Source organism: Engystomops pustulosus, chromosome 1 (assembly GCF_040894005.1).
Source record: "Engystomops pustulosus chromosome 1, aEngPut4.maternal, whole genome shotgun sequence".
NCBI classification, from domain to species: domain Eukaryota; kingdom Metazoa; phylum Chordata; class Amphibia; order Anura; family Leptodactylidae; genus Engystomops; species Engystomops pustulosus.
Window position 1 is genome coordinate 69,116,527 of NC_092411.1, and position 22,914 is coordinate 69,139,440.

The window sequence follows — 22,914 nt, forward strand, 5'->3', positions numbered from 1 at the left end:
AAATACAATTTATTCTCACAATAAAATAAAAGCATCATTTAGCCATGTCAACAGAGAAATTAAAAGTTATAAAAGTTTGCTGCTCTTGAAATGCAGCAACGAAGACATGTTATTTTAAAAACTGCTTCGACAGTAAGGCCTTTATCAGCCCAGTAACTACAGGGTTAAAGTTTGCATAAAGAAATCAACAATATTAAAGGGGTATTCCAACAAAGACAAGATTCTTAAATATACTCAGGATAACAAAAGCACATTCTCTAATTAACTGTTATTAACAAAAATACAGCATTTCATAGATATAATTTCAAACTGTCTATCAGTCCTGATGTATACAATTTCAGTTGTCCCTGGATAAATCTGTAAATCTACTGGCTATGGTCAGATTCTTCTCATGAATAGCTTCTCTTGTCTGCACAGTGCAATGCTCTCTGCCTCCTGTCCCTCCCCCTGCATTACAAGACCAGCTCAGACAAGCACTTCCTGAAAGCAAGCAGCATGGTGCAGAAACTTACTCTATAAGCTACCAACAGAGAAGGTCTTTATCCAGGGGAGGGAGATGGAGGCATATAGCAGAGCTGACTGTGTTTTAAAGCTGAAATGTACTAGAGCTGGAGTGTGTTATTGTGTGTCATACCCATATCATGGATCTTCTTATCTTTGATCTGTCTCATCTCTTTTTCTATGTGTCAGATACTAGTAGACTATTCATAAGCTTAATAAAAGCGTAGATAAAGCCTGTAATGTGACAAACTAAACACATTATTAGCAAACAGCATCTCATAGCACGGAGGAATCATGAAGTGTCTGCTTAGAGAGTCCCCGCCCACACTGTGGAATTTTACACTGACCATCACTGAGTTATAGGAGATAAAAGAGCAATAAAACTGAGTAAAATTGTAAAGTAAGGGGGTTAAAATGAGCTTTATTGTGTAAACATCACTAGGGGATTAAAATTTGAGAACTTTCTTTCATGGGTAAACCTCTTTAACCTCACCGTGTACCAGCCACTGCTCCATCATTTTTCCCCAATGGTTCATCTAGCTCAACACCGCACCACTCTCCTTTGGCAAAATCGGTCTCTCCCAGAAAACGTATAACTCCAGCTTTGGAACCGCTTACCTAAAGAGAAAGTGTAAGACTTAGAAAATGAAGAAAAACACAAAAAGACTACAGGCAGTCCCCGGGTTACGTACAAGATAGGGTCCGTAGGTTTGTTCTTAAGTTGAATTTGTAAGTCGAAAATTGTATATTTTATAATTGTAGCTCCAGACAAATTTTTTTTTGCCCAATTGGAGTTTCAAAATTTTTGATGTAATTGGACCAAGGATTATCAATAAAGCTTAAAGGGGTTATGCCACGAAACAATTGACTACAAAAAGCTGTCAAAGAGGTTAAAATATTTCAAAAATCTATTTGTAATGGTTACCTGGAAGTAAAGATACCTTTCTATTTGTTATTATGATGCTTGTTCAGCCTCTACTCTGTTCCACACAGAAGCAGATGTGGGAGGGGCCAGGCACATGCACAGCACTGACAGCTGCAGTTATTCCACATCTCAGCACTACAGAGCGCTCAGCCTTCAGAGTCTCCTTCCACCTGCTGTGCTCAAATAGTCCCTGCATTTACTGATCCAATAGAAGTCCAATAGAAATGTGTCACACGCCCCATGTTAAAAGTGCACCAAAAAAAGTTGGTGCAGTCTGTCAAAGCAGTGCAGGGGCACCAGATTCATGAAGAACGTGCGCCAGAAATCCTGAATCTGGCGCCCCCTGCACACTACACAGGGCACTGCACATAGTACACATGTACTATGTATTCTCACAGCATCATGGTCGGTCAGGCTGACATGCATGGCGGAAGTGTAGGTGGAGGCAAACCCCACGTGTATCGTCACTCCAAAGTGCCACTTACCCCTGAGGAAGTCACTTTGAAGAGAGGATACGCATGGAGTTTGCTGTCCCTGCATTTTTCTAGACCTCCGACATATTTACACTTTACTGTCCGCCTGACGACCATGATGCTGTGAGAATACATTGTTTTGCTCTTCTTGTATGCATTGATTGTACAAAAGTAGGTGCAATAGTTGTTTTTATGACTTTTACTAATAAACTTTTGTATTTTTGCATGTTGATTGAATCTCTTTCTGTGTATTTTTTTAAGGAATTGCAACCAAATCACTAGATAGATAGATATGTGATAGATAGATAGATAGATAGATAGATAGATAGATAGATAGATGGATATGTGATAGATAGATGGATATGTGATAGAGAGATAGGAGATAGAGAGATAGATATATATGTGATAGATAGATGGATATGTGATAGATAGATGGATATGTGATAGAGAGATAGGAGATAGACATATATGTGATAGATAGATAGATGGATATGTGATAGATATGTGATAGATATGTGATAGATATGTGATAGATATGTGATAGATATGTGATAGATATGTGATAGATATGTGATAGATATGTGATAGATATGTGATAGATATGTGATAGATATGTGATAGATATGTGATAGATATGTGATAGATATGTGATAGATATGTGATAGATATGTGATAGATATGTGATAGATAGATAGATATGTGATAGATAGATAGATAGATAGATAGATAGATGGATATGTGATAGAGAGATAGATATATATGTGATAGAGAGATAGATGGATATGTGATAGATAGATAGATAGATAGATAGATAGATAGATAGATAGATAGATAGGTGATAGATAGATGGATATGTGATAGAGAGATAGGAGATAGATATATATGTGATAGAGAGATAGATATATATGTGATAGATAGATAGATAGATGGATATGTGATAGAGAGATAGGAGATAGAGAGATAGATAGATAGATATGAGACAGATAGATAGATGGATATGTGATAGATAGATAGATGGATATGTGATAGATAGATAGATATGTGATAGATAGATTGATATGTGATAGATAGATTGATATGTGATAGATAGATAGATAGATAGATAGGAGATAGATAGATAGATAGATAGATAGATAGAGAGATAGAGAGATAGGAGATAGATAGATGACAGCTTCTCACATGTTGCTGATGTTTAGCGACTTCCCTGCTAGTCAGGCACAGGGGCTCCTTTGCAGGAGAGCAGGGTAACATGGAGGGACAGTGAATGGAGGAGAGTACAGGAGGAGGACTGCATTAGGAGAGGTCAGAGCTCAGCCTGTTACTTGTGTTATCTCTGCAGCCTCCTGTGTGACCTGACTAATGGTGGAGGGAGGAAAGGGCTGATACATTGCTATGATCCATGTTGGGAGAGGACTCCTCTGAGCAGACATGTCTGGCTGCAGTTACCTTGTATCTGCTGCTGCAGGCTCCTGTGTAGCTGGTGAGCAGTGGCCATCACAGCACTATCTCTGCCCCTCCTCCTCTCTCACCTCCTATTGGCTGCAGTGTGTCAGGTGATCTCTCAGTGTGCACAGGAGCTGTGAGCCTGTGGAGTGATCTGTAGTGGAGAACAGCTGACTGACTCCATGTGCGCAGACTCGGCCAGATCAGCTGTTGCTCAGGACGGGACACAGCTACCACCGGGGGGCGCCAGCAACCAGAACAAAAGGAGTTATCTCAGTAAGCCTGCAGATTTTGTAATAAGTGTAAATGGTGAAAGTACTTTTAACAATGCATTGGACCCAATTACAGCAATGTGCAATGGTGACACAACCCCTTTAATTACAGACACTTTTAAGCTGATTACTGCAATCTGGGACTATAGTAAAGCATCCAGAGAGCTTCACCAGAGGTCACAGTGGGCAGACAGGTCCGTCTGTAACTATGAGTAGTCTGTAAGTCGGGTGTCCTTAAGTAGGGGACCGCCTGTAATTGTAAAAAAGTATCTTTTTTTTTTTCCCCAATCTCAAGAAAATCATTGTTAACCAGAGCAAACACATAGTGGCCCCCGGGTTAACCTGCAGTCTGGGCATTCATCTCAGGGGAGTATTCCCAGGAAAGCAAGGAAACACCCAGAATAAGCAAAGTGACAGGAGCTCTAAACTCCCTTATTAAGAAAGTGCATAGACTCTTCAGTCATGAGGGTATCCTGCAAAGTGTACGTGGTTAATAACATTTCATCTACAAAGAACACACCCATCCTTCCAGGCAAGTGAAAAGAGCAGTTAAAAAAAAAAAAAAAAGGAAAGATCAATGAAGCACTGCAAAGCATAAAGTATACATATTCCCAAAATTTTAAAAGAAAGGAGAAGAACATGGGACAGAAAAACTTTTTTTTTGTTAAAAAACAATAAATCAATAAATCACAGTTAAAGTTTGTTATGCTTTAACAATTGATGGCAAACTTTACTTAAAAGCTATAAATGTTGAATAAAAAATTTAATATGGGCTGGATATAAACAAGTAGCATAAGTCGAATTCTAGAGAGTAAAAGCAAAACCACTAAACTGCTATAGCAGTAACACACTCCCTCTGTTCCAGATAATTGTGAGCACTATTTTGGGGTCTGCTGTGACAGGGGACTGATTATATTGGACTCCTGGCACAGCAGAGGATCAGGCCATCAATGTGCACAATGGGCATGGGCAGGGCTCTACAATGCTGCACTGTGGCCGCTGTAAGTCATGTGATCAGAGCATTTGCGAGTCAATCACATGACCTTTTAGGGCAGTGAGCTGCAGCAGTTAAGAGACGTTCCTCCCTTGTGGTTTGTGAAACAGCCGGCAGCAGGAGGGGAAAATATTAAGGGAGCAGTGGATTGGAGGTTTCGTTTGCGAGTGTAAAAGCCTGTGAAGCTACAGCACGGAGGGGCTCTGGTAATGTCCCCAGCACCCTTCTAGCTCAATAGCATAATTTTAGAAGTTGATTTTAGAAAGGAGGCCATGCATTACAAATATGATGAGTCACAGTGCCTGGATCTATGAGTAAGTGCCCCTGATTTTGATGGTAGATTTCCTTTAGGAAAAGTTATGTTAAATCCTAACTGTAAAGTAATAATGATTTTATCAAAATTATTATATGCAATTCCCACTTTAAAAACAAAAAGAACAATGCCTACTTTGTGCTGCTCACCCTTTTATTTCCATAGTTAGGGCATTTCCTGTTTTGAAAGTGTTGACAAAACTCTTGGCAGAGACTAATGTCTGTATGTATATGCCCACTAGCTTGCCCACATATCCCATGATGCCTTGTGTTCTCTCTCAAATTAATTTAGCATTAACGGGAACCTGTCATCAGCAATTGACCTAAACAACCACTACAAGAATATTGTCAAGCAGCGTAATATCTTCTAGTTATTGTTTCCTTCATGGCCCAGTGTGATAGCATTATACAGAAAATCAACTTTGAAGTGACATGTAAAATGGTTGTATAAAGTCAAATAGGCAGAGAGTTTAACCCCTACGGGACTCAGCCTATTTGGCCTTAAGGACGTGGACCCATTTTTCAAATCTGGCCTGTGTCACTATAAGTGGTTATAGCTTTGGAACAATAAGACATCCAGGGGATTTTGAGATTGTTTTCTCGTGGCACATTGTACTTCAAATAAGTTTAAAAATGTGCATGATATCTTTTGTGTTTAGTTATGAAAAAAAACTAAATTTGGCAAAAATTTGGAAAAATTCTCTACTTTTGATGCAGATAGTCATAGCAGCCAAATAAATTCATAACTTACATTTCCCAAATGTCTGCTTTATGTTGGATGGTTTTTTAAGATTCCACATATTTTACTAGAATGTTATGAGGCTCAGAATTTGGGTGCCATTTTTCAAATTTTTGGGAAAAAACTCACCAAAACTGTTTAATTGACTGTGAGAGGCCTAAATAATAGCTAGACTCGTAAATTATGGAAACTACACCCCTCAACGTATGAAAAACCAGTTTTAAGAAGTTTGTTAACCCTTTAGGTGTTTTATAGGGGTTAAAACAAAATGGAGGTGTGGTCTACAAACTGTAATTTTTTGACAATACATTCATTATGGGTGGAAAATGAAACATTTGTAATGGATTAAATGAAAAAAGGCTCCACAAAGTTTGATACCAAATTCCTCCCAAGTACACCGATACCCCATATGTGGTGGTATCCTGCTGTATGGGCGCACGGCCGGGCATAGAAGGGAAGGAGGCGCCATGCAGATCAGATTTGCTATGTCACATTGTACAGGCTATATTTTTTTTTTGTTTTTTTTTTATTGTGGACCTATAGGGGCTTATTTTTTTGCCACATGAGATGCATTTTTCTGGTACATAATTTTGGGGCATCTATAGCTAATTGGTGAGATTTTATTAACTCTTTGTTGGTGTAGGAAATGAAAATCATCAATTTTTAGGAACTTTTTTTGTATTTTTTTTTGGCTGTTTACCATACCGTAAAAATAGTATATTATTTTTATTCTATGGGTCTCCACGATTACGAAAAAAACCTTATTTATATAGTTTTTTTTTAAAAAAATAAAAGCCTAGTTTTTCAGCACAAAAAAAAAATTTACTGAAAACCCAAACTCAACTTATACTCGAGTAAAAAAAAATATAGGTTTTACCAAGTTTTTGTGGTAATATTAGGGGCCTCGGTTTATACTTGGGTCGGCTTATACACGAGTATATACGGTAATTAGGCAAAAATGTTAATTTTAGCACCACTGACTTTCATATGCATAACTTTTTAATTTTGCAGCTTACAAATCTGGTTAGGGGTTTATTTTTTTGCGAGAAGGATTGTTCTTTTTAGTGGTCTTATTTTAGAGTGCGTAACTTTTTAAAATCACTTTTTAAAGGGTATTAATTAAAAATCATCTTTTTTCGGAATATTTTTTGCGTTTTTTTCCCCCCGCGTTTACCGTGCAGGTCCAGGTCCAAACGATTCTGTTTTATTATGCAGATTGTTACGGACGTGGCAATAACAAATATGTGGCGGTTTTTTTGTGTGTTTGTTTTTTATAGTTTATTAAGTGTTTTTATGGGAAAATGTCATTTTAGGGGCTTATATTTTTATGTATTTATTTTTTATTTATTCTAATGCTCTGATCGCTTGTTAAAGTTCAATACACTGCTCTACAATACTTTTTCATTGTAGAGCAGTGTAAACTGCAGACAGTTTATAGTCAGACCCGGAAGGGATCTGACTGGCAGGGACATCGGCCAGCCCTGGAGCACATGGCAGACTTCGGGGCTGCCCAGAAGAGGATCGGAGGATCCGATCCACATCAGGAACACCCTTACACGCCGCAGTCATGCTTGACCGCGGCGTGCAAGGGGTTAACATCCGCGATTGGAGTCAGCTCCGATCACGGGTGTTACAGCGCACTGTCAGCTGTGATTGACAGCTGACAGCCGCTGCTTCTGGTCCCGGCTTCGTTTGTGAGCCGGTCCCAGAAGCTGGACGTTATACTACGTCCCGGTGCGCTTAGCATGAAGCCGCAGGGACGTAGTATAACGTCGTGGTGCGCCTAAGGGTTAACACTAAAGTCAAGGTGGGAACTCTGAACGCCTCCACCTCTGTGATTGACACCTTGCATCATTCAGGAGATCTGGTTAGAGATTTTTCTTGATGCAGACCATCTATTACAGGAGGCTTTTAGAGGAATAGAGGAAGCATCAGTGTACGATCACGGTTTTAATAATGTTTGTAAATTTTACTGTTTATCTGGTTTTATATCAGTTCTAGGGAAAGGGTGGTGATTTGATTTTTTATTTATTTTTAAACATTTTTTTCTACTATTTTTTAGACCCTCTAGGGCAGTGATGGCGAACCTATGGCACGGGTGCCAGAGGTGGCACTCAAAAGCCCTTTCTAAGGGCACTCAGGCCATCAGCCTAGGACAGAGTTCACCAAACAGGACAAAATCCATTAAATCTTCCTGCAGTCCTAGGCAACTTATGAGATGCTGCGCTCAGCGCTATTTTACAGCGACACTTCATTGACTGTTTGGAACTGCTTGAAAAGTGAGAAGGTGTTAAAAGAAGTGCATTATCTTTGTGGTCCTCCTGCTGGACCCGACCATTCTTCCTAAACAGAGACACCCTGGATAGAAGCTACAATGATAGTCTGAATTTGCCCGCCTTCTTTCAACTGTATTGGTGGCATCAGGCAGCCGATACAATTAAAGAAGTGGAAGAACCGGTAGCAATAAGTTACTGCTTAAAATGGCACATTGGCACATCAAGGTAAATAAGTGTGTTTTGGTTGTAGTTTGGGCACTCGGTCTCTAAAAGGTTCGCCATCACTGCTCTAGGGTACTCTAACCCTAGATGGTCTGATCATTCATACATATACTGCAATACTACTGTATTCCAGGATATGGTGTTTTTACATAGGATTCATAACAATGTGCCACTTGTAGTGAATCTGCAGAAACCATACAGCCTCGGGCCTTACAAAGAAAAAACCACCAACAAATAAAATCTAAACCAAAAAACAATTCATCATATAAAACATCTGGTTCTCAAAACTGGCAGAAGAAAAGGCGCCAAAAAAGAAAAAAACTTACCAAAACTCTATCTCCCAGCTTGAGCTCTCGTTCTCCTTTTTTGACTGACCCAGCTTCGGACAGATTTGATATAGATTCACTTGTGGTGCGAGTGAGGTTACTTAATTGTGCGGGGGTACTATGTTCCTTAGTAGAAGACGTAGTACTTTTTAGAGGAGTTGCCACAGAGGCTGGCACAGGGGAGACAACGTTTGTAGAAGACATAGAGGTTGGTGAGGTAGCTCTTGATGCAGTCTGGGTGCCATTGGTTTCATCTTCCAATGGTTTCCTGGACAACTTTGAAGGTCTGGTGAAAATTCCCCTTAAGGCCTCACACTGGAAATATCGTACACCAGCAACTGATCCGTCATTTTTACCAATTGCTTCATCCAAAACAATCCCTGCCCACTGTCCAGGAGCAAACTGTGTCTCTCCAAGGAATTGAATGAACCCAGGTTTATTCCCATTAACCCATACATGTTCTCCTACTCGAAAATCATCCACAAAGCCTTCAGGTGCTTCTGGAGGGGGGGCACTTGATGCCTTTTCTACTGGTTTTACAGGGGGAGCTAGAAGTGAAAGACAAAACAGATGCACAATATTAGGCACAACAGAATGCAAAGATCTTCATCTAAATGTATTGTATTAATATTTGTATTTGGTTTTTTTATACTATGCTGATTCAACACAAAATCACCACCTTTTGATCCAACAGATGTCTCATTAATATTACAGCAGAAATATTGAGCATGAGCAGAGCATTCTTCAACTATATGAATGTCAAGCATAAGTTGTAATGGACTAATTCATTTTTGCTCTCTTGAAGGCAGTGACACCGAGGCAGCATCAGTGAACTATGTAAGCTAATGCTCTATAAGGGGCATTCCAGTTTTTAGAAAATGATTAATTTTAATAGTTTGACAAGATGCTTCCACATCACAGGTAAGTGAGGTCACACACTTATTTTGAGATGGATGGAAGAGATTGTCACCTTAGGATAACTAAAGGGAGTTTAGCATATCCACAAAGCATTATAAAATCGGCTGGCAACATGTTGTAGAGAAATGCAATGTGCTTTCCAACTTACCTTCATTATTTCTGTCCATTATGCAAATTTCTAGATACTCCCAGTTTAATAGGTATGCTAATGAGTTTGTAGACTTAGGTCACATGCTCAGCACCCGGAACACAGTTAGTACCACCTTAATCTCTTTTTCCAGTGTTTTCCTAAAACTTCTTAAAAAATAAGTCTCCCCATTATATGACAGGGGTCCAGGCAAGAATAGCAGTGCCTCAGGTACTGTGGACCAACTGCCTCATTAGCATATGGATTCAAATAGTTATTTCTCAGAAACACCATAATGGACAGAAATAATAAAAGGCATGTTGAAAATCACAGTGTGATACAAATGAGAAGCATAAGGGAGTATAGAAGCCGTAGAAACAAAGAGTAGGACATTTCTAGTTAAAATCTATTCCAAAGTTGCTTTATATCTCATTTAAGGTGCAATCGACATAAAACAAAAATTTGCAAGTGTTTTTAGTAAAGAGCAAGAATTCTTACCAGAAGGAGGAGGAGCAGCAGCAGCAGCGGATGATTTAGTGGTTGTGGCTCCTGGCTTTGCTATCCTGGAAGGAGCTTTGAGCCCACTTGGCTTTAGTGCACTCATGTTCTCATTCACAATCTAAGGTCGCCCCAAACTGCTATCTTAATACAACCATTGATAACGCCTGGACTTCTTTATCAACACAATAAATATCCAACCTGAAAAAAACAACAGGACTGTAATGGGTCAGAGGAATAAATGAGTGTAGCAAAGTGTAATTGTAGAAACAAGTTATCCTTCATTCTCAGTACTGTGCTCTGGATTTCAAAAGAAGGGAAAGTAATTTGACACATACAGCTGACAACCTCAAGGGCAAAAGCACAGTAAACCACAACTTTATACAGTGCAATGTTGTAACTGTCACTTTAAAGTAGCTTATGTGAAGGGGGTAAAGTACTGGTTTTAGGAGATGCATCAAAGAAAAACCCAATGTAAACAAAGTGGAGCTATCATTGCAGCACCTTCAATGGCATACTAAGGCTCCATGCACACAAACTTGTTTTTTTGGTGTGCGCTAGCCACTGTTCCAACAGCTACAACATGTACCCATATCTTTGTATGGGCTCATGCACATTATCATGGTTCCTATGGCCAAGTGTGCGAGCCGACTGCAAATTATAAAGAAAGTCCTATTCCGGACCATGGTGTGGCCCGAACAATGAACCTGTCATTAGAATTTCCCCCACTAAACAGACATTCTCTCATATAAATAAATATGTATATACAGGCAGTCCCCGGGTTACATACAAGATAGGGTCTGTAGGTTTGTTCTTAAGTTGAATTTGTATGTAAGTCGGAACTGTATATTTTATCATTGTAATCCCAGACAGAACTTTTTTGGTCTCTGTGACAATTGGATTTTAAAAATGTTGGGTTGTCCTAAGAATCAATATTAATACTAAATCTTCATTACAGACACATTTGATAACTGTTATAGCTGTTTATTGTAGCCTAAGGCTAAAGTACAATAAATGACCAATATCCAGAGGTCCGTTTGTAACTAGGGGTCGTATGTAAGTCGAGTGTTCTTAAGTAGGGGACCGCCTGTATTTATAATATATATAACTAAATATAAATAAGGTATCAAATATCCTTTTTTAGGATTTCAAACTTTCATGTTAAATTTGCCTATTTACCTTTCCCTTTCAAAGTCATATTCAAGAGCTTTTAATCCGAGACTTGTCTCACAAAGAGACGCCTAGGACTACCTGCACATCAACATGTGCTGCTTTTTTACCCTAAACAACTGATCTGTGATTCCTGTGCCATACATGTGCAATCCACTGCAAGCCGACTACATGCAGAAGCAGCAGTCCAGTCCTCATCTGTATGTCAACCGTTTTTTGCAGATCCGCAAAACAAATTGTCATAATTTATAGTTACGCAAGGACAGTTATGCAAGAGGACTGAAGGCTGGCAAATGATGTCTAAAGCTTATCCCAACCCCTAGAAGAGTCATAATTATGTTACGTAGCAAATGATATTATTTGGGTTCCCATAGGCTCCTATAGCAGCCCTAGCTGCAAATACATACAAGAATCGGATCTGCTCGGAGTTTTCAACCACTTCCACATGGGTCCATGAAAAACATATTCATGTGCATAAGTACACTGAAATCGATGGGGTAGATTTAGCAAAGTGTCGGTGAATTCACAGTAAAACTCCAAAGTCTTGCTCCGCAGCAGATAAATCATGCTGGATAATTTATCTGACAAAGCCATGAAGTCTACTTAAGGGCGCTGTCACACGGGACGTTTTGGCTTCGTTTGCTGCGGAATTCAAGTAAGTAATACAAAACACCGGCAGCTTGTTACAGATCGCAGGCGATCGGGCCACGGCACGCCCCGGTGGGTACGGTTTGGTCTGCGTTTGCAAACACAGCCAAAACGTACCGGGTGACCGCGGCCTAAGAGTAGTTATTAGTTGGTCTAGTTTAAGGCAAAAATCTTGACAAATTTTTTCCATTTTTTATTGGACAAGTAGGGAAAACTGCCTAAAAATATTTTAAAACCCTTAATAAATGTGGTGTAAGGCACTTCAAGCACAAATTACTCCAGAACGTGTGAAAAAGAAAAACCCCTACAGAACATGGATGAATACAACATTTATGTGTAGCCCAACTCAGACTACATATCATGTACAGGCTCTATAGTTACTTTAGTTGAATTTGTATGCAAGTCAGAACTGACATATTTTATAATTATAACTAAAAAGGAAAAAACAAAAAAAAAAAAAACTTTTTTGTCCACGGGACAATTGGATTTTAAAGTTTTTTGTGTTCATTAGAGGCACCTTATAGCTAATAATTACATCCTGGGACTAATGTAAAGCATCCAAAGAGCTTCACCAAAGGTCACAGTGGGAAGAGAGATCCCTCTGTAACTAGGGGTCGTCTGTAATTCAGGTGTCCTTAAGTCGGGGGCCATCTGTAATTGAAATCAAGCATTAAAAAACTGATGAAATCAACACTTTTTGAACAGAGGATTTAATGAGTCATTGGCTTTAATCCCACCTAGCTGCAGGGATTTATGAAGTACTACTTTTGGGAATATTACATCCTACATTAAAAAAACACTAATTACAGTGATGTTAAACAAAAACATAGACAAACAAAAGCCTAGAAACATCAGATCAACACAGACTGCCGTAGGCCTAGGAGGCTCCTGCTAGGCTGGCACAGCTGGATTTTGTTGGGGAGTACCACATTAGCTCAGCTACAGGTAACAAACAAAACATTCAAGTTATGCTACCAAAGGACGCTAAGAGGGCGGCCAGCCAGCAATAAAAGTTAATGAATAGACGTTCCACCAGTCTCAATCATTGTGCCTCACCCATGGGAGAATAATACAGACAGTAACATCAGTGATGTGAAACCGCCTCTAGTGTAGACGGCTGATTCTATTAAGACACAAGAGAAGAGTAAAATACTAGGACTCTGGGGATTGCATCTTCTGCAACCTGTCATCATCTACACATGGCATGTTACAGAGCAACAGGAGCTGGGATGATCCATTATGCTCTTAAAGTAGTTGTCAAGTCAAACTCATATCAGACGGCTTTCACTTATCTGTGTGTTAAAATAATTAGCAACTTATCCTCTTCTCCAGCATTATAGCAATGATAGCCTGGTGCGTTCTCCTGAAGCTACGGTTTAGTTGTTATCTGACGCGCAGCACAGGGCAGGTGACTTTTGCGGACAATCACTCATTGCCCTGAATACCACATCATGTGACAACAGCTGGCACTATGCACCCAGCACTGGAGAGGATAAGGTGTACATCCTCTTTGGCAGTAATAACAGCCTGTGTCCTCTAAGTAGCCTGCTCTGTGAGCTATACATAGCTATCAATTATGAGAGATCTAAAAAAAAAAAAAAAAAACATGCTGTAGATTTTAACCTTTTAAAGGACACAACACTTTTCCATATTTTTACTCCTGACCTTCAGAAAACCATATATATATTTTTTTTATTTGAGTACAGGCGGTCCCCTACTTAAAAACCCCAGACTTACAGATGACCCCTAGTTACAAGTGGACCTCTGGGTGTTGGTAATTTACTGTATTTTTGCCCTTGGCTACAATAAACAGCTATAACAGTTATTAAAGGTATCTGCAATGAAGATAATAATACAGGCGGTCCCCTACTTAAGGACACCCGACTTACAGACGACCCCTACTTAAAGACGGACCCCTCTGCCCACTGTGACCTCTGGTGAAGCTCTCTGGATGCTTTAGTATAGTCCCAGACTGCAAAGATCATCTGTAAAGTGTCTATAATGAAGCTTTATTGATAATCCTTGGCCCAATTACAACAAAAAATTTTGAAACTCCAATTGTCACTGGGGCAAAAAAAATGTTTTTGTCTGGATCTACCATTATAAAATATACAGTTTCGACTTGCATACAAACTCAACTTAAGAACAAACCTACGGTACCTATCTTGTATGTAACCCGGGGACTGTCTGTAATAATCTTTTATTTATATAGCACACACAGATTACGCAGCGCTTCACAAAACATGGCAAATTGGTCCCTGTCACCAATGGGGCTCACAATCTAAACAACCTAACAGTATGCTTTTGGAGCATGGGAGGAAACCGGAGGAACATACAAACTCTTTGCAGATGTTGACCTGGGTAGAATTAGATAGAACCCAGGTCCCCAGCGCTACAAGGCAGAAGTGCTAACCACTCAGCCACCGTGCCTATTTATTGTTAATCCTGTTTCTTATGACAACCCAACATTTTTAAAATCCAATTGTCACAGAGACAAGATTTTTTTTCTCTGGGGTTACAATTATACAGTTCCGACTGTAGGAACAAACCTCCAGAACCTATCTTGTACATAACCTGGGGACAGCCTGTCCATGTAATACCACAAATCTGAATGCAACTATGCTACAACAATACAACACAAACCAATGGTCTGACACAGAGACTTATGGTGACATAATCAGCATAATAAGCCAAAACTCCAAAGTATAAATTCATAGCGTTAATGTTGAGGAAATAATCTATATTTAAAAAGAAATCAAAATAATAAGAGAGGTAGAAAACATACATCATAGTAGATCAATTCATTTCAGCGTCTGTGAAAGTTATTCATAGCCACATTACACAAGACATCATGTGATTTCATCAGAATAAGAGGCCAAGTCTATCTAGAAAAGCAAACAATGTAGTTCCCCCGTAGACTGACAAGAGTAGTATAGATAGATAGATACTCTGTAAATACGCTAGAAATGCTTTAAAGAAAATCTACCATCACAATCAAGATGGATAACCCAGGGACACTTGCTCATAGATCCAGGTACTGTGACGGTGGTAATATTATACTTGCATGGACTCCTTCCTTTTAACATCAACTTTTAAAATTATACTAGTAAGTGTGGAGGGCTCCTGGGGGTGTAAACAGAACAACCCCCTGCTTTAGCTTCACAGGCTGTAACAGTGTGCACACAAAGAGGGATAAAGATAAGATGCATGATTACGACAGAGCCACCGATTGGCAAGTGAGCTCATCTAAAAACCACTTTTTTCAAGTGGTTGATTTGCTTTAACTTGCAAATCCACACATTTCCACTTCTAACTGGAGCACAATAAGGCAGCCACACAGCTCATCCCCTTGGTGTGGTGTAAATGCTGTATTCACTAGCTGGGCCCTAACTAACGTTGGCCAAATTCAAAGAACTGGGTATGTCACCAGCAGACATCAGATGGTTCTGTGCACCAACAGTCTCTAGGTACTGTGGCTCTTTTCCCACCCAGATTCCATAAAAGGACACTGTGGTCACCTTTAAACTACCAGGTGAGCATGAAAAATCATCTCTAGCATTTTCTCTTTTCTGTTAAACGTGCCCTTTGCTTCCAAAGTAATATGCATATATTCTGAGAAGAGTCATATCGGACCAGATTTATCAAAAGTAGTGCAGTTTGCCTTGTGACTGTGGAGGGTGCACGGTCTTCAATGATCAGGCACACCATGCACTTCTTTTTTTTGGTGCACCTTTAACATACAGGTTGTGACACAATGCGGTGCAGTGGCTGGAGTGACTTAGCGCTAACACTCACATTTAGGTGCATATTTATCTGTCCTGTCGGCACAGTGCACTCATGACACAAACTGGAGCCAACGCTTCTTTAACACCAGTGTAAGCTCCAAAGATGCTCTTTCTATTGCAAAGTCAGACAGTAAACAAGCGCAGTCACTTTAATAGATATGGGATGTTGTGACAGAGATGGGTATCTTTTAAAGAGTGGAGCTTCACTTCAAATGCCTCTAAAGCAGCCGCAACTATTATTTGGGAGACATTGAAAATACGGTAATCTCTGATAATTTTGGTTATACAAACTATAAAATACAAAGTTGGAACTTTACATGTCGCTCACAATCCCATTTATTTCTATAACTGCCCCTACCTCCAACTTCAGAGCCACAAGCAGTGTATGATTTAATTCTCATCTTTACAACAACTCCAGAACCATGGTTCTAGTTGCTATAAACTCCAGTCTCTAAAAGTGACTATTCTACATATTTGGAGGCAATTTTTTTAGATATGTAAATGGTTCATTTTTAACACAAAAGAGAAATGATACAAAAAAATATTTCATACCCAACCTCTGTTCAAATAATGGTGAAGGTGCTACAAAGCTGTATTCTGTGGGTAACAGTCTGAGCACAGAACCAGTGCATGCTCTTCAGGGTATGAATCGGGTCAGGCTTCCTCCACTGCATGCGCTTTGGTTTTCTAGCTTACAGTCAAAAAAGCTCCTGATCTCTATTGGGACTGGAGGAGATAACTGAGCGCTTAAAGGACACCTGTCATCAGGTCTGTGTCACTAGTCCTGTCACAAGTACCTGTTGGAGCAGCTCACAAGAATCCCATCACAGCCTTTATCTCGTCAATTCATAAATTAATCATTATAAAATCATCTATTCTTTATTATGTAAATGGGGCTGGTCACATGGTCAGAGGCAGTGAAGTCACACCTGTTACCCCTCCCCTCTCCCTGCTCAGGTCTGTGTGTAATGTATAGTAAAGCATTGCTAGTGTCTGTGCATCTGCTGACATGTTGCATCCTAATACACATGTGTGACACATAGACATCAGCTACACATGTACCTGACATATTCTGCTATAACATGGCTGCCTGGAGCTGTTGTATCTCTCCTATACACACAGAGGCTGCAGGGGGCACCAGCACCAGGAAGCAAATCATTATACAGCCTCACATCATTACACAGGCTGTCAGTCAAGCACTGGGGGGTGTGGCTGTGCCTCCCACTCATGAATAAGCCAGACAGCTTGAATATGCTAATGACTCATTGGACATCTCACAGGTTATTTGCATACAGCTTTAGAACCTCAGTGCTTAAAGGGGTATTCTCGTCTGGGCACTCACATTCAGTTTCACTATTCTTCCATATATAAACATTTCTTCAATTGGATGTTATTAAAAAAAATGTTCCAGTGTGAAGATAATTTCTCATAAATGTTGTCCCTTAGAAACCAGATAGCTTCCTCGGATACGACCACGTCACACTCTGGCAGTGGTGGCCAGACATGCGCTATTGAGTCCTGCCTGACCACCAGGATTCAGCAATCATTACCACAGGACGGCTGTGAGACATGCAGTAACTCCCAGACATTTCATGTACAAAAACAATTTGTTTCTTTATGTAATCCCTCCAGCAGAGGTGGCCGTATCCGAGGAAGCCATCTCGTTACTAAGGGACAAAATTACTACATTTATGAGAAATTATCTTCACACAGCAACATTTTTTTTAATAACATCTAATTGAAGAAATGTTTATGTATGGCAGATTTATCAAACTGAATGTGAATGCCCAGACGAGAATACCCCTTTAAGTTTACAGACATGTAGAGGGACAATGAAGGGACAGAGGCAATACTTTCTAATGGCAGTTTATGAAAATATATCTAGATTAGGGGGTTATTTTTTCTGACAGGTTCTCTTTAACACTTCTGTACTCTCAACCTTTCCTATAGGGATAAAATGTGTCTATGTGCCTGACCTGCTTGTCCACTAATACAAGGAAATTGTACACAATTCTTGGAATTAGTTGGGGTCCAACCCCTTTAAAGTCCACAGATCTATACGAATTCTTTTTTTTTCCCCAGTGTTTTTGCACTGTTCCAATGACAGATCATCCTTACAGTAACACAATACTCCATTGTGGTGGGTGATCTCCTCTTACTTATATCCCATTTCTTTCTCTGCTTGGATTTCTGCCTGGTCCTTCGCATTCCAGGCATACTCCTGGGCACTTATCATGACATGTAATTTTTCCAATAAAACAATCAGGTATCTGAGGAATCAAGACACATTCAGGCAGCAGTCATGGAAGTGCTTGGGTGTCAAAATGTGCAAAACAGGAAGGGAAAGTATGTAATAACATCGGAAATGTCTTATCCTGTCAGCACCCTACACCACCATAGCCTGGTATATCTGCAGCCCTGAAGACGGCATATTAATAGCTATCCATTGCTCCAGTACAAGCAGGGGCACTACATGAACCGGGCGACTACAACTCCTAGCAGTGACCAACAGCATCATCGGCTACCCCTAGCACTCAACAACCACCGCTAGCACCAACAGCCAACGTTATGACTCATAACCATCACTTGGATCCACGGCTACCCCTAGGATCCTCAGCTACCACTACCACCCATGCCATCGCAAAAGACCCTGGCTACCTCTAGCATCCTCAGCTACCGCAAACAACCCCGGCTACCCTTAGCACCATTGTCAACTAGTTCTAGCATCACCGGCTACCCCCTAACACTCACAGCCAACGCAAACAAACCTGACTACCCCTAGCATCCTCAGCACCGCTGGCATACGCTAGCACCCACAGCCAAGGCAAACAATCCCATCTACCCCTAGCACCATCATCAAGTACAGCTAGCATTACCGGCTACCCCTAGCATCATAAACTACTGCTAGCATCCTCGGCTACCTCTTTCTAATTTCGGCTATCCCCCAGCATCCTTGCCTACCTCTAGCATCTACAGATGCACGGCCTGCCAGGGCATGCAGGGATTTGTAGTGCTACAGATAGCTGGATAATGGATATATATACATCCACATTAGACACTGATCCTGCCCCGGTGCCATCCTCGCCCAATTGGGTGTAGGGGCCCGGATCAGGTGAGCAGGTCGGTTGCCCTGCTCCTAGCGGTGCAGCCGTTAGGTGTGTGCCCTCCGCTGGCGCAGCGCTGTGTGTACCCGGGCACAGTACAGGAGGAGAGGGAGGAGGCTGGAGGTGACAGGGCTCCGGTACCGCGGTGCACTCTGGGTGTGCGGTATTACACGGCCTGCCCGCCTAGCTCTGCAGCGCAGAAGGCAGCTGGGCGTCCAGGCTCTGGTAAGCCGTCACCGCAGCTGCCTGCTTGTCTTATTCCCGTACACTGACACTACGAGGCGGCCACTTACCGTCTCCCGTGCCGGGTCTCCTCCCTCCGCTCACCGGGCCGCCGCGCGCTCACCTCTCGCACACACAGTTACCAGCTGGGGAGCGTGAGCCAGTGTGTCAGCAGCAGGAGCGAGGCGAGGGGCGGGAGCGCTGACGTCACCGGCAGCCCGGGATTGGTGAGGACCGAGGCGGCGGAGGAGACGGCTCCGTGTGACTGACGCGGGGGAAAGCCGCATAGACCGCGGTCCCGGGGTCACCGGGCCGGCACAAATGAGAAAAGTTCTGGTTCGGTTGTAAGTGACCGAAGATATCTCCAGTCTGCAGGGGGATACGGGCATTGCTGCCTTCCATATTACAAGGGAATCCTCTGGGACATAACGCGCTGCAGCCTGTAGTAGTGACAACATGGTTACAATGTAGCAAACTAGAAAGACGGGAGATTTGTAAAACGTCTACGTATCATGTGCTAAGTCCGTAGTTGTCTGGGGACATGCTGGGAGTTGTAGTCTCTGGTGACCTAGAAAGTGTGATGGTCCTGAGAATACTCCGGTGACACATTTTAGGAACTATGAAAGGGAAGAACATGCTGCACCTCTGCTGTGTGTATCTGTAAAGCTGCTCCTTGGTTTAATATGCTGAAAAATCATTAAAAGAATAGGTGACCTCTGCCTTGGACACCAGGAGGTCTCCCTCACGGCCTCACCTATGACCCTGGATTGGAACAAAAGTTCATTGTGCTGCCACCAGTCATATTATGGTTTCCTATTATTACTATTGACATTTTGACTGTGAAACTAAAATTGAGCTGCATTTGAATTATGACTGTGCCTTTCACATCTAAAGGACACAACATTTATCAAAGTTACCAACCATTTTCCATGACTTCAAGTATGTGTACACAAAGAGTAATACTATTTCTATGGTTTGTATTCTGCTTATCAGTTTTACCCCAACCCCCTCTATAGACAATGCATAGTTAATACTAGGAATTAGACTTAATGGTGCTTTGGTTTCCATAAGTCCTCCAAGATGACCCACCTGGAGGATGCCCCTTGACCTCTTTAGGGACAGGAAGAAGAGGCCCCTCCCACAGCCCGCGCCAGTGTCTGACAAATAACTACACTGGAATGGATACAACAAAATGTTATAAATACGTTAGTATCACATATCGATATGTAAACTAAGCGAGTACATAATACCTCCAATATACAAATAATGCAGCATGAATAGGGGAAAAAAATAAAATGGAGGGTTAAAGTGCTAAAATGTAACTTTTATTTATGAATCACATAAAAAACTCACACTATAGTACAGATAAAGAAATACATGTAAAAACAAAGGTAACCCTGAATTCACTTAGGTAGTTACCAAGCGGAAGTGTATATCTGTGATAACTAAACGAGCAAAAACACCCATCAATTTGGATTAGGTCACCAGAGTAAATGGTCATCTCCTACCATGAGTCAGACGTCTCCAGCTCAGCGGGTGGGTATCAGGGGCAACCTGGAACTATCCTGTCCCTGAGAACACCCCTTTAGTTCCCGCCTTGACAAGGGCAGTCCACATCTGTCCTTATCATTAAAAATGCATGCCCCCTGTCAGCGCCACCTTCCCTGACACGTTTCGTCATCTGACTCTTCAGAGGGATAGATACTGAAAACCGCAGTCCTTTAACCTGGATTTAGCATTCATAGGGCATATAATGGTATGCAGTGGTTGTGAAGCATGTTGTCTACAATGCTTCAAAGATAACTGCACATCTCCCGTCCTGGTGGTGGACCCAGAGATTTAATGTGCAGGCTGGCAATCTGTAAGCTTAGTTCCAGGTTGCCCCCGATACCCACCCACCCGCTGAGCTGGAGACGTCTGACTCATGGTAGGAGATGACCATTTACTCTGGTGACCTAATCCAAATTGATGGGTGTTTTTGCTCGTTTAGTTATCGCAGATATACACTTCCGCTTGGTAACTACCTAAGTGAATTCAGGGCTATCTTTGTTTTTACACGTACTTCTTTATCTGTACTATAGTGTGAGTTTTTTATGTGATTCATAAATAAAAGTTACATTTTAGCACTTTAACCCCCCATTTTTTCCCCCTATTCATGCTGTATTATATACACATATTGATATGTAACAGATTAACAAACATTATGGGAGGGAATATTGGGGGCCGTCGTGGTGGAATAATGGAAATTATCTGTAAATCTAATTCCAAGTTTCCACGTCCTTCTGCCATGACGGGCCACCTGGAGATGTCAAAGATGAGATGATGTCTTAGGGAGGGATTCCTTCCAAATGTTAGGTCGTCAGACCTCTGTAGATCCAACCAATAGTGTCTGGCAAAAGTTGAGGAAAGTGACCAGGTGGCTACCTTACAGATCCGGTCTGGTGAGGCACCCTGCATCTCAGCCCAGGAGGCTGCCATGTCCAGAGTTGAGTGAGCTTTAAGAACTTCTGGGATTGGTTTCTGCTGTTGTTATGACCATCTTTAACCATCTGGTGATAGATGCTTTCTTGCCTTTGTTAGCTCCATTTAAGATGATTCTTTGCATTCTGGCCAAAGGATGCCTGGTGCCTGAGAAAATTAGACATGACTTTAGAGGAAAAAGTTGGGTGAAAAGCAATAACTATCTTCTATCATCCTAAGATAGGACTCTTTGATAGAAATAGCCTTTAACTCCACCAGTCTACTAGCAATTGTTATAGCAACAAGGAAGGTGGTTTCGAGCATTTGGTATCTAATACTAAAATCTTGAAGTGGTTCAAAGGGGTCCTGCATGAGAACCCCTAGAACCGGAGACAGATCTCAAGAAGGCACAGAGGTATGTGTTTGGGGTTTAAGTTTAGAAGAAGCTTTAATAAAGTGTCTGACCCACCTTTGTTCTGAAATGGGTGTATCAAAGATACAACCCAAGGCTGACAATTGTACCTGCAGGGTGCTTGCCTTGAGTCTAATCTAGCTTGCAGGAATTCAAGTATCTGTATAATATTAGATTTGTTTTGATTAGAAGGCTTGTTTTTACAAAAGGAAACAAATTGCTCTCCTGAATTACCTTTGAGGAGAGACCTTTAGATTCAAGGAACGACCCTTCAAGATCCATGCAGATAACTTGAGACTGGAGGGACTTGGATGAAGGACCGGGTACTTGATATCAAGGTGATTGGAAGGAAAGCAGCACCCAGACTTATGTCCCACTTGTGCCTGAAGCTATGCAATGTGCGACAAGCCTTTCTGACTATGAGCGAGAAGAAACTACTGCATTTGGTGTTTGTTTTAAATACAGGCAGTCCCCGGGTTACATACAAGATAGGGTCTGTAGGTTTGTTCTTAAGTTGAGTTTGTATGTAAGTCAGAACTGTATATTTTATCATTGTAATCCCCAGCCAGAACTTTTTTGGTCTCTGTGACAATTGGATTTTAAAAATGTTGGGTTGTCATAAGAATCAATATTAACACTAAAGCTTCATTACAGACACATTTGATAACTGTTACAGCTGTTTATTGTAGCTTAGGACTAAAGTAAAATAAATTACCAATATCCAGAGGTCCGTTTGTAACTTTGGGTCGTATGTAAGTCGAGTGTTCTTTAGTAGGGGACCGCCTGTACCACTTTTTCTCACAGAGGGTGACCAGCTATATATGCCTGCTTTAATCTATTGCATATCGACCTTTCACACTTTTATGTGTTAGTTGAGATGGAATGACCTGGGATTCTAATGAGGGAACTGTGTGCCGCACATGTAGGGGTCCCTTATGTTTCCCCATCGGACGTGACCTCTCTCTGTCAGGGTTGGTAATACAGTCCTTTCCACGCTCCACACAACTTTGCCTTATTGGCTTGCTGGTCTTATGCTTAATTTTTGAGGCTCAGTGTAAATACTAGCCTGAGATGTCAGTCAGTCATT

At 41.2% G+C, this 22,914-nt stretch overlaps 1 protein-coding gene across 11 annotated transcripts in view; it reads right to left on the bottom strand.

Annotated features, from left to right (window-relative positions):
• Window positions 1-19,169, bottom strand: part of CLIP1 (CAP-Gly domain containing linker protein 1) — a 73,910-nt gene extending 54,741 nt beyond the window's left edge. For 10 of the 11 annotated variants that reach the window (XM_072143972.1, XM_072143939.1, XM_072143929.1 and 7 more), the window contains exons 1-4: window positions 19,027-19,169; window positions 10,027-10,227; window positions 8,484-9,031; window positions 995-1,119 (exon numbers count right to left, since the gene is read on the bottom strand). In XM_072143972.1, the coding sequence (XP_072000073.1) occupies window positions 995-1,119; window positions 8,484-9,031; window positions 10,027-10,132 (779 nt within the window). In that variant the 5' untranslated portion in view covers window positions 10,133-10,227; window positions 19,027-19,169. Of the gene's footprint in view, window positions 1-994; window positions 1,120-8,483; window positions 9,032-10,026; window positions 10,228-18,590; window positions 18,740-19,026 lie in introns of those variants that run through there. The other variant, XM_072143903.1, reaches the window with a different exon arrangement.
• Between the last annotated feature and the right edge of the window lie 3,745 nt (window positions 19,170-22,914).